The following is a 15,420-nucleotide window of genomic DNA, read 5'->3' as shown; positions in this document are numbered from 1 at the left end:
CAAGGACGTTTAATTTTTCCTTTAGATTGCAGTCAGACTGTTTACATGTAATGGAGACACACTGCCTGGAGAACGGATCCAGTTGCAGTAGAGGGAGAATATAAATCTGAACTATGCAAACACACATATACATGTTACAGTGGGTTTGGGAACTATCAGCAAATTGACCAAATCTGGGGCAGCCGGGGAGTTGGCAGTGGGTCATTTACTTCCACAGGCTCCCTACTGCGCCTCCTCCACACCTGGACAGGCCAAGCTCATTGGTAAGAAGCAAAATCTGAAAATAGAATTTTTTTTTTTGCAAAATGTATATTATTACATCTCCATAAAAACTGCTGCCAGAAGGAAAACATTTTTATATGCTATAGAAGCCCAGATGTTACGAGAGGCTGTTTTAATGGAGTTCAGAGTCAGTAAGCAGCCATGTTATACAAACAGCAGAGTTGTTGGGATTTTTAAAGGTTCCTTCCGGTGGCTGTTACTGCACAGACCTATGCAGAAAGCCTATAGCTGCTTAAATAAAGGGGTTAATTTACTTTGAGGGGAAATTCCATTCTGTAAGTTGATGTTAACAAGCAGCTCATCTTCCCACTGTCACTCCCCATCTGCTGTTGAACTCAGCCAAAAACCTAACGCTCCAGAATGAGCCAAATCCAATCTACATGGCTCAGTCGCTCCTCTCCTCTTCGAGAGATATGCTGCCTGGCTTCCTTGCCTCATTTCCCCAGCCATCTGCTGCAAGTCTGACTCAGAGGGAAACTCATTCTTCTGGGTATATTAAGCTCTTGATGGCTGGCTGGTCACTTCGGATGTTTCCTGCAAGGAATATAGCAGCTGTTTGGGCTTTCTGTAAATGTTATTTGGAAGAAGAGTTAATACGAAGAGATAAATTTAAGTTGGATAAACACTTTGGTTCATCATGAAAGCGTCTAAAAATACTAGAAAGATAAGAAGGAAACTCATCCACCATTTTGCTCTGAAGAACTAACGGCAACATCCACAGCTGCTCTGGCCACAGAGCAACATGAAAATCTCTTTAATGAAACACAAACAGACCAACGCGAGCCAAAGGCTCCCAAGCCACAGGCAGTGGGCAGACTTAAGTCTCCAGGTGGAAAATATGTGGAATTATTTGGATATCAGTGAGGCAAAATTTGGCCTCTCTCTCCAATGCTTGCTTTAAACTGTAACTAGATAAATGAAGGTTGTGGGCTTTCTGTAAAGCTGCAAGCTCCACAAATCAGCTGAGAACTTACCTCATCCTTTCATGGCCTTCATGTATATTTACTCTAAGCAGTGTAACCAAAGGTATCCCATATCCTTCACCAAACCGTGTATTCAAACCACGAGCGAGTCCGGGGGTGCTGCATCAGCTCTCTATGCCACTAGTCCATACACGTGCTCAATTCTTTTTCTAAAGCAGCTCTTACATAACTGAACCACTGTAAAATCCATATGTTCGTGTGAAGCAGAAATAATTTCCCAGACAATTACAGTTCAGTACATCTCTGCTATCCTCTGCACCCCAAAATACTAATCAATTAACAATTAAAGAGACAGTGCCTCCAGGAAACTGGACAACTGCTGAGGGGGAGCTTAAGGATCGTGACAGCTACAAGTTGAAGATGCCTCTGGTAGAAAAACACTCCCCAACACCCCACTTAATGCTACAACATCTGGAAGTCGGTGGGATAGGCCTTTACATGAAAGCTCAACTTGATGAAAATATATGACTCTCCTAATTGCAGAGCACAAGCCTCGGAGGATTTACCTATTATGATAAATAGCAGAATGTTTCTGCTGGTGTTTTATTGAGCAGTAATACATCACAGGGCACATCTTCCTGAATGCAGGGAGAGCTCAGTTTGCAACAGACCAGCCTTCCTCCAGCTCTGCAAAATGTTCCACCTTCGCTAACGAGCATTTCAAGTATGAAAATCAACGCACATCTGTGCTGCTTTAATCTGAAATCCCAGGCTTTGCTTCCCCTACAACTTTATATCCTCCCCTTCCCACACCTCCGTATGTAAATAAACTATAGGTTTTGAGCCAAATTCTTTCTCAGCAAACTTGCGCTTCCTCACAATGTCCATCCTGGCTTAGGAAACACACACGGGTTCTTTGTGCGCAACATTATCCCAAGAAGGCACCTGTTAGTCTTGCTTTTAAGAAAGGGGCTCCAGAAATCTGTCCAACAAAGTGCAGTTTTGACTATTTGCCAGAAAACGGGAAGGCCACATCTACTTTGCATAAAATGAAACAGGATCATACAGCTGCTCTTACCTTAAATAAAAGTGCGGCCTAATGAAAACTCAAAATTCAGCCAAAGCAATACAGTGCCATGGCAAACGACACAAGTAATTCCAATGTACACACAGAGGACGGGACCCTAAGGTCTGTCAGAGAAAATCATCCGCCAAGCATCTGGCTTGAATCAGGACGGGGGTGGGAGTTACCTGCAGTCACTGGAGAACGTGCAAGGTAATTGAAAAGCTGCTGGCATTTTTCATTTCCCTGCAAGCATTGCTCCCTTTGTTGTAAATTGAAGGTAGCATGGCCTGTCCTTTCCTCTCAGATGTACAGCACTTCCATCTGCAGCCCCTCATGAAGGCAGACTGCATATAACACGCTGGTCACTCCTTCCCTCTCTGAAGTCCAGCCTCAGTCCCTGTACTGACTGAAGCCTGCCAGTGTCAGACGTGAGCTGGGAGGTACTTTCTCCAGCCTGGCCTGTGGTGCTTCCACTCCCGAGTTCTTGAGTTGCATCCAGGCTCGTCTCCAGAACAGACTGTCTGGAAGAGCACCCTTGTTTAGGCAACTGTAAATACAGAAGTTCTCTATCTGACATTGCATGCCTCTTGGGGGAGGGTGATAGCAACAGGAAAAAAGGAAAAAAAAATTAAATCAGCTTTCTCCTTCCAGTTCCACCAAAAAGTTCTTCTGTACATCCTCTGGAGTCAAAACAGAGATGGCTACGTACACTGTGTCAGCATTTACGTATAACAACATATATTGCTAAAGATTAGAACCAAACCTTCACTAGGCAAAAAGACAAGTGTTCTTCCATACCAAAGGATGCTTCAACAAAGTGTCCAATGGGAAGATGTCACTTAAGCTTTAATTCTCCCTCAGTTTTCAGGCCAAAATTATGATCTATGAATCCTACATGCATGGAGCTGGCTAAGAATTTTTCTCATCCTCTCATGATAAAAGTTTACACATGCAGATATATTATGCATATACATAAATTATGTAAAGAAATATATATTACAATACATATGGGTTTGTGTTGTATACTTGTGTGTGAATATAAACACATTTCTCTATTGGATCAGGACAGAATCTGACATCCTACATTTTAAACCCAAACCCAAAACTCCGTTCAAAACACATCACATGACATTTTATTTCAATTAGTCTAACTCCAGCTCTTTAAAAGAAACTTCCATAACTGAACTGATAAAGCAAAAGCCTGAAGTTCTCACTGTACCTGGTGGTTTTCAAAATAAGTTAAACTTAACACAAAGGAGGTTTTCAACCTCCCAAAACAGGCCGAGTCCTCTGCCTACCATGTCTCTCCCTCACCTTCCTTATTCTGTCCACTTACAAATGTAAAAGGCTTGTACAGTTACTTACTCCTTATAAACAAAGACAGAGACAACTCCGTGAAAACCTGCTTTGGGAAAACCACTGAAAAAAAGTAGTTCAGTGAATCAAGAGATATGTCAGTTCTCCACATATGACATTAAAGCAGACATGGGCTAGGGACATGACCTCTAAGTAGTATCTATCCAGAACGTAACAAACATCACATGGCCCCAAGCCAAGTGTAAGAATACTCAAATACACAGTGTTTTAGAGAGAGAGAGAGAAAAAATTATTCTTAGAAATTCAGTGCAACATTTAGGAACAGCCTAAGTGGGAGCCTTGTAGACAAGCGGCAGCCCAGACAAGAGTCTGGGGATATTCAAGAAATGGAAAGACAAGTTTTTCCAAATAGTCTTGACAAAGACAACAGAAAAACCTATGTTTGTGTCTGATGCAGGGCAACAATATTTCACCAATAGGAAATGACAGCAGAGAACAGCTATTTCTAGACTCTTACTTCTAGATCCAAGTTCAGCTCTACCACGCTGTCCATTCACAGAAGAACAAATAGGATTGCTTGATTACTCGCACCGAGTGTAATCTGCAGACATTAGGAAGGGGAATTACTGAGCAAGTGTTTCCATATGAAGTTGCAAATGCTCCCCCATAGCATTTCCATGCGAGCCATGCCCAGCTCTCGGTGGCTGCCAGAGGTGGTGAATTCGGAGGCATTACATTAGCTGTTCCTTTGCGCCTGCTCCTGACCACCAAGTTAATCATTCCAGTCATCACTCGAAAAATACCCGATTTGCAGCTACGAGGCGAAACTGGTTTCAAAGTAATGGCTCTCAACAGACTTCCCTTTCAAAGCACTGAAAGGTTCTCTCTGCCATCAGTTTATAAGCCAGGATATTACAAAGCTTGTGAACACTTCAAAAGCTTCCACTGAAACACAAGGACATCTGCTATTCACATTTTAGGATCAAAGGTGGTCAAGTAGCTTAAATATTGAGTTGACCAAAACCATGTACTATTTATCGTGGACAAAATTATTTCAAAATGATGGTTAGGACATCAGCTTACCCATAGCGTCAAGGTATAACTATAACATACCCTTTGAGAGATAACTAAAACCTACTTTCAGTGCCTAAGTTTGCTGCAGACTGTCTAAAAAGCCTTCCAAAAAGTAAAAATAAAACCTGCTGTCCTTAGGTGATGTGGCAAACTGGATTTACAGCAAAGTAAAAGCCTTGCACTCAAAGAGTTTAGCCACTTATTTAGCTGTAGCTAGACTGAGGACAAACAGCTTCTCCTCACATAGCATACCTCAAGGCAGCATGGAGATTTAAGCTTTCTGCCGTGGATTCTGACGAAGCCTGTCCCATTAAGCCTGCTATATGTCAAACAGAAAATCTCCGGCCCAAAGCTAAATTCTGAACCTCGAGTTTCCATTGTTTGTGCAGAAGCAGTGCATCATTACCCCAGTGGCTTTTTTATGGTTAGTTACATTGGAAGCAGGCCCCTGCTTTAATGCATCACATATGAATTAAATGATCTGCTGTTAAAATGATGACAGAAGCATGAATCTCCCCACTAAAGCTTAGAGAGTGAAAGTCAAACTAAACAAGGCCTAGCAGTTCAGGCCAAGGTGTACTGAGGACACCCATTCTCAACAGACTCTTGTTTTCCTTGGCACAGCTCTCACACACCATAAGGCCATGGCCAGAGTCAAGCCCTTGGCCTCCACTTCACAGCTATGATTTAAAGTATTAGGAAGGCCTGTGATTAAATATTTGTCCGGGTCACCATAACTCGGGTGTAATTACTGCAAACATTTTAAGAGTACGCAATGCTCAAAACTGTCTCCAGATGACTTTCCCCACACACACACACTTTTCCATCAGCTTCTTCTGTAAATCAACAACGTGGAAGGAAAAATCACCTAGGTCTAGGGCAAGCTCCTGCGACTGCAATGCTAACACAATTTCAGTTCCTCTCTGCAATCACAGATCCTTCTTTCCTTCGCCTGGCTCAAACCTGTACGAAAACATGAACTGTTTAACAGAGTCAGCATTGTCCTTTGTATCGAAAGCAACAGTCGCCCCGGGAAGTCTCACAAAGGAGTTTTAGCTACTGCCAATCTCTCTAGTCACTCATGACCACACAATATGCCTCCTGTCCTCCAGAGTTTATTACTCTGCTCGAGTCACTGATTTCCACAGTCCAGATCTTTGGCAACCGCAGTTCAGCAGCATCATGAAGCAGGGAGACAGCAACCTTTGGCAGGTGGGTAGGGCAGAAGCACCTTCACCCAGTGAAGCCAAGTCCAGCAGATCCTGCCTGTCAGAGACTTAGACAGCAGCACTGCCTGAACAGTCTGGCACCTTGGTGGGAAATGGCTCTCTCAAGAGGAAGTCAAAGTAATTAACACTGGCACAAAACCCCCAAATGTTTAGAAAAGAGGTGTGTTTTTTCCAAGAGATGTTTTAAAATCAGCGTCTTGGTACTGCGGGAGGTGAATACTAAAAGACAACCAACGTCTTTAAGAACAGAAGAATCCTATAGTCAATGCAAAATACAGGTTCATTCACAGTGGCCTAGCTGGCTTTTAAAAGAGACATAACAAAAGAAGTCATCTTGTATTTTTATAATCTTATTGGAATCTTCCAGTAAGAAAGTGGGCAAATCTTTCAGATAAAAATATGTCTCTGGGTAACACATATGGAAGTATAAAAATTTAGGAGTACCAAAAAACAAACTAAGACTTAAAAAGCAAGTCTAAACTCCTACTGAATGTTTTGTATTTTTAACAGAAAGCTATACTGCCATCAAGCAAAGTTCAAGGGGCTTCCTGGTAATTACACACTTATGCATTAACTGTTTCACTGGGCTGCACACGCAGCAGGAGAATAGATGTTTATACAACACCTCACAAAATCAACTTTTTGTGCCTGACTGGGGCTACTGGGTATATAAATAAGGAAAGGCATGCCTTGGGTCTGCAGCGTACACTCGTGCCAATATACAGACATACCTGTCTGGTAAGGCTCCCTCCAAGGTTCATGGTACCAGAACCAGTTTTATTAGTCTGCAGCCACAGCATCACTGTGGAGGTCAGCTTGTAATGAGCAGTACGACCACTGGATTTCTCCTAGAAGTGGAAGGATAACAAAAAGGGATAGAGACAAAAGGTTAAAATCCCTCCAAAAGCTAAATGGTGGCTGGCCCGGAAGACCCCACAAGCAACAGGACAGATATGTCTAACTCCACTCACATAGCACAGTCTGTTTCTTAAAAACAATTGTAAGTGTGCACATTCCCCTAATTTTCCAAAGCAAATCTAGTTAGAGCAATTTAACCTCCTATTACCTTGTTTTTATTACCTAATTAGTGATATTTATCTGTAGACCTTTATGTTAAAAAAACCATAATCTCAGGATCACATGCACAGAAAGTAGCATACTTTCAATTCTTCTGGGATTCTTTTTGATTACAGCCCTGACTTATCTCTATCCAAATTGCTTCAGGGAATTTTCAAAAATTAACAGGGGAAAGAAGTTTACAGCCCCTAACACAATATTGCATTGTTCAGTGGAACACCTGTGCTCGTTAATTGTCTGGAATTAACTGGGTTTTGTTTTCACTTAGGTATATCAGCTGCCCCAGAGGCTGTACCTGAACCTCCACCACGTGGATGGAATCCCAGCATCCCTTAATCTTCTTTGATCCGTCTCCAGCTTTCTTAATGAGGATCACCCCGGCAAAACCATGATCCAGATCCCAGAGGTAGACAGAGGAGACTCCACCTTCAAAATACCTGCAGGACGCAATCCAATAGGCATGTTAAAAGTAAGCAGGATCCAAGCCAGCGTCAGATATCAATAATAATCTTAAATAAGCAGAATCTCTATATCCTAGTACAGATTTTTTTTTTTAAGACAGCACAGTCTCACCAGTTATATACCTAGAAACACAGCAGTTTAAATCATTTTATAATACAGAGACTTTAATTACAGAAAACTGTATATTTCTCTAAAGGAGAATAAAAGTCTAGTGAGAAACAGAGCTAGCTACAGATTTCTACAGTACTTGAGCAAACAATTCCTCTGATTCCAATTAACTATAACAGCTGGTAAAAGCACAAGCTACAAAGTAGGCCAAAAGTAAGGCTTTATTTTACAGTTTTGTCTTTTTTTTTTTTCCTTCTTTCTCCTCTTCTCTCACTATTGGGAAAGTCTGGAAGTTCTTTACAACAAAGTCCGCTAATTAAGACAAAAGGGAGCAAGTAAGTAGCTTTATGCTGCTGTCTCAAAAGTTTGTGTGAAGCTGACTTATTGATTTATTGCAAATAGAGTTGAACTGAAACCAAGGCTCTTAGAAAATGAAGGGATGCTGTTGAGGTTTACATATTTTTCCAGCTTCAGATACAGTATACAACAGAAAGCAAGCTAGACTACCTAAATCTCAGGTTTCTGGTAGCAAAAAGTATGCTCTTGGAAAACTAACAAAGCAATGACATGGGCAGAACCCCACTCCTTTATCACACTAGTGCTAGGCTCCTTATGTGCCAGATGGAAGACGCACTTTCAAAATAATAATAAACAACCCAACACTGTAGGAAGAAAGATGCACAAGAACCAATTTTGGCTTCTAGAGAACCAAAACTGTAACCCACAGCATTTTACCAACTGTTTCCCTTCTCAAGTTACCAAACAGGCATAAGGAGGATCGAGCAAAAGGGAATACTCTTTCATGGCACACAACTTCGATCTCAGCAATGAACTCATGCTGCCCAGCATCACCATCTCCTGTGAAGAACTGAGGAAAGGACAGGAGGCAGCTTCAGCTGAGCCAGAAGATCAATGACAAGACGATTTAGTAGTCAGGCATTTCTACTCTCTTCTGAGCATCTACTGCCATTCTGCAAGTACATGCATAAAGCAGACAAACCACCTGAGAATTCACTGTCTGGAGGGGAACAAAAGCCCATCATCCAAAGGCATGAGGAGATGCTCTGATTGACAGTTCCCAGCAGTTAAACTGGGAAAGAGTCACACAGATGAAACTGTTCTATGTTCCTGCCTCTTACTATCATGAGGGAGACAACCACATAGATCTGCAAGTGACTGCATGCTTCTCTTCTGCAAGAAGGGAAAGTATCATTCATCGCCACCGTGAAAAACTTGTTGAACCCTCCCACCTTCATACCCCTCCTTTCTAAACATGAGCCTAACAGTTGTTAATGGCACTTAAGATTTGATTTACTGTGCATTTTAGACTTCAGGTATTAGCTTGAAGTATTGTAGATTCAAGAACACCAACCCATCCTTTCTACAAGTCAGGAGAAAAGCTATGGGGAAGTTAAGGCAAATAACACAGGTAACTTTCAACATATTCTCTGCGCTTACAGATCAGTCCAGTATGTTGTTTCAAGAAAGCAGAGTCACCAAAAAAGCCCCAATTCTTTTTAATTGCACACATCCAAGCCTGCATCAAAAACAATGCTGACCCCAGGAGGGGTATATGGCTTCATATTAACTCACCACATCATTTTATTTTTAATGGGTGACTACAGCTACTCATCACCAAGCTTAGTACGAGCATTTAAGTAACCAACATACACAGCACCGTCCTATGACATTTGTCAAGCCACCGATAACATACCATTAAAAAAGAAACGTCCTTTGCTCCACAGGCACACTAAAGGCAGACGTCCAGCAGGCAATTTAAACCTAACAAACCAACAAACACCCTTTTTATATCCCCTGGGGAATTCACAAATGGATTTTGGTTAATGCAGTTAATGGGAATTTCAGTCCCACAGTGAACCTCAGTTCCAATCTAAGTGACCCTTCCTTTGACAAAAGGGCAGCTTGAATCAAAAGCCAGAGAGCAGACGTTATTGTCCATTTCCAAACCAAGTTTGCTTAAAAAAAAAAAAAAAAATATTCCTATACAGAATAAGTGATTTCACTCAAAATGAACTGGCAGCCACTGAGAATATTACAGTGTGTACAGACAGTTTCCCTATTACCCACTTTATGAGCTTGCTATGAGCATGAAACATTAATTAAGAGAGGGACCGAAACAAGGTTTTTGGAAATTTATTCTTACCTACTGTACTTTGATCCTAATGACATGAAACAGGAAAAAAATAATTTTTATGTGGTTCACCTTTATGAGATTTTACATAAAGGCTTTTGTGGGTATTTTAAGAATGTGCTAAAATGTTGTCTGAAACCACATAAAACCATCTGAAGAACCTCCCGCCAGAACTAACAGTGCACACATGGAAACGCTTTAACTTGCCTTTGTATATTTAATGAATCAAATATAGTATTAATATTGTTTTAAATACCAACATGCTATTTCAATAAAGTTGCTTTGCCATAGCCAGATCCAGTATCTTGAGACTCAAACAACAATGCCAGCGATTGAACCATTATGAATCCAAGGCACGCCGGGATATATATTAGGCAAAGCTTTCTCTGTGCTTCAGCAATATATAATCACTTCAAAAATTCATTCCTCCTTCATGGGGAGAAAATATATATCATTGATCACTACATTAGACTTCACCTTTCCTGACACAGCAACTAAAATGCACTGAAGTGGGATTTTTGAAGACTATCTAAACCCAGGGAAGTCACGTTTGGAGAGGAGAACATTCCTTGAAACCTGTTTTCTTCAAGAAAAATAAAGAAGTGCTACAGGTTAATTGGCTGCTACATAATAGAGAACTGGATGACAGACAGATTGGTAGGAATTTAAATCTACATTCATGAACTTGGATTTGCTGCAAGAGGGCTGGACTACCTCCAAGAAACCCCTTCACCACAGATTAAAAAGTAGCACTTATTAAAATACAAGCGGGAGAGGTCATCAGCTTGGGAAAGGTTCCTGGAAGGCATAAGCTGGTATCTTCTCTGTTAAAGAAACGGATGGGCAAAGCAGAGCACAGGCACATCAAAGTTACACGCAGTAGTTGCAGCAACACTCTGAAAGCACTACATAGCTCCTGGATCAAACACAATTTTCTTTGATCTCCTGTTCTGGATACCCCTGCTCGTGGTACGTTATCCTCCCGCACAAGCGCAATCGTAAAAGGCAATCTGCCTTCTTTAGAAGCTCGAGTCCTCTCCCACATCATCCAAGGCCCAGCGCAAAGAAATCAGCAGATGCTTTCGAGATGTACAAGAGGTCTGAAGTAGGAGGAAAACTCCAATTCGTATTGGGGTACCTCAGAAATGTTCCCAAAGGATAAACCATTTTCAGAGGACAGCAATTCAAAGCAAAGCAATCACTCCTGCTTAAAGACAGGGATGTCTCCAGGATGTACTCTGGGTTTACCTACAGACAAAAGTCTGTTATAAAACAATGGAAAAACATTGTCTTATGGTTGTCACATCCCTTTATTAACAACCAAAATGCTGCCAAATGATATCACAGAACGGTTTGGGTTGGGAGGGACCTTAAAAGATCATCAAGCCCAAATGATAACCCTGTCCTCTCGGAGGACAGCCAGTGTTCTCCATCTCTGGTAAAATCGCTTTATAAAAAGTTGCCCAGGAAGGTGACTAAAAGGCATAAGGCCCAACGTAATCATTCATTCTCTTTACAAAATCCAGAATAGAATTTCACTCAAAATCAATTATAGTTTTAATGTCATGATCAAACACTCTAAGTTTTATATCCGTTACTCATCAACCACAGAACTCCTGGAAAAAGCTGTTTTATACAAAAAATGTCACACTTAAGACTGACCTACTTTACAAATGCAAGAATAAAAGAAAATATTTAAGCTAAAAGTGATCCAAAGCTTTATGAAGTGTTTGAAGTTTAAGCGGGTGGAGACACAGGATGGAAACTTGTTTAAGGAACTCGAGCTGTATCCATGAAATAGAGAGACTGTGGCCAGAACAAAGCCATAACTCGAAGAGGGATGTGATAGGGGAGGAAATCCCCCAGCTTCCAGCACAGACCTCAAGAAAGGAGGACAGATTAATCACTTTGTTTTACCACTAAAGGACAGACCAGAAAAGGCACCGTAACCTTCCTGATAGCATTCTACTTCTCACAAGCCTTGCAAATGAATGCTGGACCCTATACTGACAAAATGAGTTTCCACCACACAGCAATAAAAACAAGCTATGACTTTCAATTACACTTCAGAACCAAATCACTCATCCATAAAGACACTTGTGTATTTTCCAGTACAACTGAGAGCCAGAGACAAAAACCCACCCAGTGTCTCTGGCTTATGGCTCTCACAGCACTAAGCCACAAAACCCTGATTGCCAAAGTACCAGTACCTGGAACCTCAGACCGGCAACGCAAACCTTTGAAACGCTGTGCAACTCTTTTGAACTGGCTCGTTTAAAAGCAGCAAAATAGATTTTCTCTTTTTTCCCCCCTAAAGGTTGCATAGCTATTTCTTCCAGCTACAGAAGTTCAGCACAGAAAGGGAAATGTCTCCATCTATTTAGATCAACAGATTTCCAAGAAACCTGTCATTTAAAAAACCTCCCCCAAAGGAAAATAGCGAGCATTCAGCTAGAAACATTTTTACAAGAGTGACAACGACTAAAGTCACAGTCCGAGAAGCTAGTGTCTAACAGCAACCCGAAAACATTACCTCAAAGACTAGGTGAGGAAGCAAACATTTCAACTATTATTAAAACAGATGGCACTAATGGCAAGTGACTTGGCATAATTTTCACTGAGTCCTTCCCCTAGGCCTGCACCCTGTCATTTCAAACCAGCACATAAATAGCAACAGAAATATGAAGGAAGTGGCAAGTTTCAGCAACCCGCCCTCCACCAAACCCAAAACGTTGCTAAGGTGTTCATTCAAATCACCTGCAACCTCATAGCTCAAGCGAGGAGAAGGAAAAAAGTCTTCAGGACTCCAATCTCTGGATGCTGTTGTCACTAAATAATTTTGTTGCCTGTGTCCTCCATCCAGCTTTGTAGTAATGAGGCTCACGAGTCTGTTCTTTAATAAAAAGGACAGGTTGGTACCAGGAACTAACCAGGATGTAACACTTCTCCCACTGGCATAAGTACAAATGATTTACAATTCCTCTCTCCCTCCTTCTTTGGCCCCAGGAGTGCAACTGTGTAACACTTTCAGAATGTCACCTAAATACTTAAAATTAAGAAGGTAAAATGTTTGTGTATACAGACCAGCTGTTTTTCACCACAGTTTATGAACACAGCCCAAAGTATGCTTGTGGACTTTGCACAGGTATTTTACAGAAATTCTTTCCAGCATACACAGGTGCAAAAATCCCTCGAGCAAACATACCAATGTAGTTAGGTATGTGTAACTTCAATGCCAGTTGTACTTAAAAGCACACATCTGGACCACAGTGGGATGACTCAAACTGCGAAGCAGAGTTGTGAAGTGCAAGAACTCTGTGAGGAAGGAAAACACTATCCAAACAATGGGATCCTGAAGGCTAAAAAAATCTCCCAGAACCTCCCATTTTGTGCTTTCTAGTACCTTTCATTATTTAAAAAAAAAAATTTAAAATGTGTATTGCTCACATTTTCCTTACCATCCAATCGCTCTTGGCAGATGGAAACTAATGACCAAATCCCTTTTGAGAAGTCACCTGGAAACAGTTCCATTAGCCACCTAATAAGCAAGACAATGGGTCACTTTGTACCATGTCCAAACGCGTAACCGGTTCATTAACTACCAGGAAGCGCCGACTGCTTACAAATCTTTCACCCGTACCCATCCGTTGGACCGGTGTGCTCTGCAGAGACAGCCCACTGCTTCATCCACCGACAGTCTGACACGTTTTAGACTCCGCCAGCTATAATTCAAATATGAGTAGGAGGGGAAAGACAGCAGCAGAAGTCTCCCGTGTCGTGTAATAAGTTTGCCAAAGTCTGCGCAGACTACAGATTTCACGTGACATACGTCTTTCTTCAAACAGGCATATGTCAGATATGGTACAAGATGGTTATTATTTGTTAAGTTACTCTGTCTTCAATTTTCCATCATTAAAACACTGCATTGTGAGAGCATGAGGTAAATTTCTGCAAGCATAGGCATGCGTTATTAGAGATAGTCAGTTCTAAAATTCCAGATCATAATAAATGGAGATTTTAAAACTTAGCCTCTCTCCATTTTTGAAAGCATGTAAGTAATTTCTTACTAGGGATTTAAAACCTTCAGAGAGTGTTGTTTGAGGATAGCGCTGCATCATCAGTGCTGACCTCCTAATACAAGCTTTCCCTCTCCAGTGTTCAGATTTTATGTAATCACAGAGAACCGTGGGAACCCAAGGGAAAAACTCCTCCTCCGCTGAAAATCTCAGATTCAGAAGATAAGAATGTAGCCTGTACAGAGCTGCTCTAAAATGAAGCACACAAAGAAAAAGAATCAGATTAAAAGCAACTAATTTAGTTTTCACAGCATGACAGTACACTTAATTTTTTCCTCTCTTCTAAATTTGCTCTAATCTGTGTAATATATATCAACAACTTCAATACTGATTCTGTTTTGAGTTTTGAGCTGCCCATGGGCGAGTTAAGGAAGGGACCCCAACACTGCTCTGTTTACTCTTACATCTGAACAATTTCCTTGGGAAAACATCATGGTTGTAATTTTAAAAGCACACAAACATTAAAGCAGCGAGCATCTTAGCAGTTTAGGTCTGTCTTGTGAGGCTTCATCTTGTACTTATCAGTCTAACCCGGAGGCAAGAATCTCACAGATGACATAATCCTGATGTCACACCCTATTGTGCAAAACCCCAGCCAGCAGCGAGATGGAAAGTCAGGTTTCCTTAGTGCTAGGATGCATAACAAATGCATCTGGATTCAATCTGCAGGGCCCTTGCTGTGAAAACCACAGTAACTATCATGCCCAAGAGAAAGCCATCACAAAGGGCTAGTAACCATTAATGAGGAACAGTGAGCTAATGGCAATAAAGTCACTTCAAAGCTTCCCATGGGTTTTTAGTTTAGGCAAACTAGGTTTACATCTAAACACAGACAGAACGCTTATATAAAGAGCTCACAGCTGCCTAATCACTTTGTGAGTTGAAAGTTGCACTGCGGGCTGCAGGAATCGAAGCTCAGCGACTGCTGCTCCTTGCACACCTACGGGCATGAGCACTGGCAGGCTGTGCTCAAACCAAAAACACTAATTACGCCTCTTACATCTGGTGCTCCCCTTTTATTTACTTGGTGGAATCGGCGCTGTTCCATGCACAACATAAATCAAATTTAGTCAAATCAGTAAATACAGCGATTGCTAGAAACCTTGCTAGAAGTGCATCAAAACTGGAGAGGAACAAACTCCACTCAGAGGATCTCGTGGTCTGTCAGACCAGGTAAAGGGAGATACAAAGGCAGGGAAGGAGAAATTAGATGACAAACTACAGCATCACTCTGAAAGGGTTAAAGTCTAAGGGCAGCACTAATAGAGGTTGCCATCTTTTCTTACCAAGACAAGTGGGCGAAGGCTAGCATCAGAGGTGGTTCAAACTCACAATCCAAAATAAACTAAGAAAAAAGGTAAAAACAGCTGAAAGGGGGAAAAGCTATCCAGCAGCTTACAGCACATTTGAACATACTTGGTAGTAGAGACAATGGCAACAGAGTTCAACAGCAACCAGCCACAGAAGCAGAATGAGACATCCCTGAAGTTCAGCAAGTCAAGGCTGTTCAATGAGATTAAACACACTAATAAAAAAAAAATAGTCAGCCCTGAGCACTCTAAAAATTAAAGGGCAAGCTTGTCTGTCAGTGGGACTTTGGTACTGCACCTGACTAGCAGCCCCTTCAAGCTCTCTAGCAAAAGGCTCCCGAATC

General features: G+C 41.5%; 1 protein-coding gene across 2 annotated transcripts in view; it reads right to left on the bottom strand.

Moving 5' to 3' along the window:
* Window positions 1-15,420, bottom strand: part of CAPZB (capping actin protein of muscle Z-line subunit beta) — a 61,019-nt gene that overhangs the window by 6,256 nt on the left and 39,343 nt on the right. For both annotated transcript variants that reach the window (XM_074892703.1, XM_074892704.1), the window contains exons 5-6: window positions 7,264-7,405; window positions 6,623-6,739 (exon numbers count right to left, since the gene is read on the bottom strand). In XM_074892703.1, coding sequence (XP_074748804.1) covers window positions 6,623-6,739; window positions 7,264-7,405 — 259 coding nt within the window. The remainder of the gene's footprint in view (window positions 1-6,622; window positions 6,740-7,263; window positions 7,406-15,420) is intronic.

This window comes from Strix uralensis, chromosome 23 (assembly GCF_047716275.1).
Source record: "Strix uralensis isolate ZFMK-TIS-50842 chromosome 23, bStrUra1, whole genome shotgun sequence".
Classification (NCBI taxonomy): domain Eukaryota; kingdom Metazoa; phylum Chordata; class Aves; order Strigiformes; family Strigidae; genus Strix; species Strix uralensis.
Note: the sequence above shows the minus strand (reverse complement) of the source record. Positions and strands in the feature narration are given on the sequence as shown.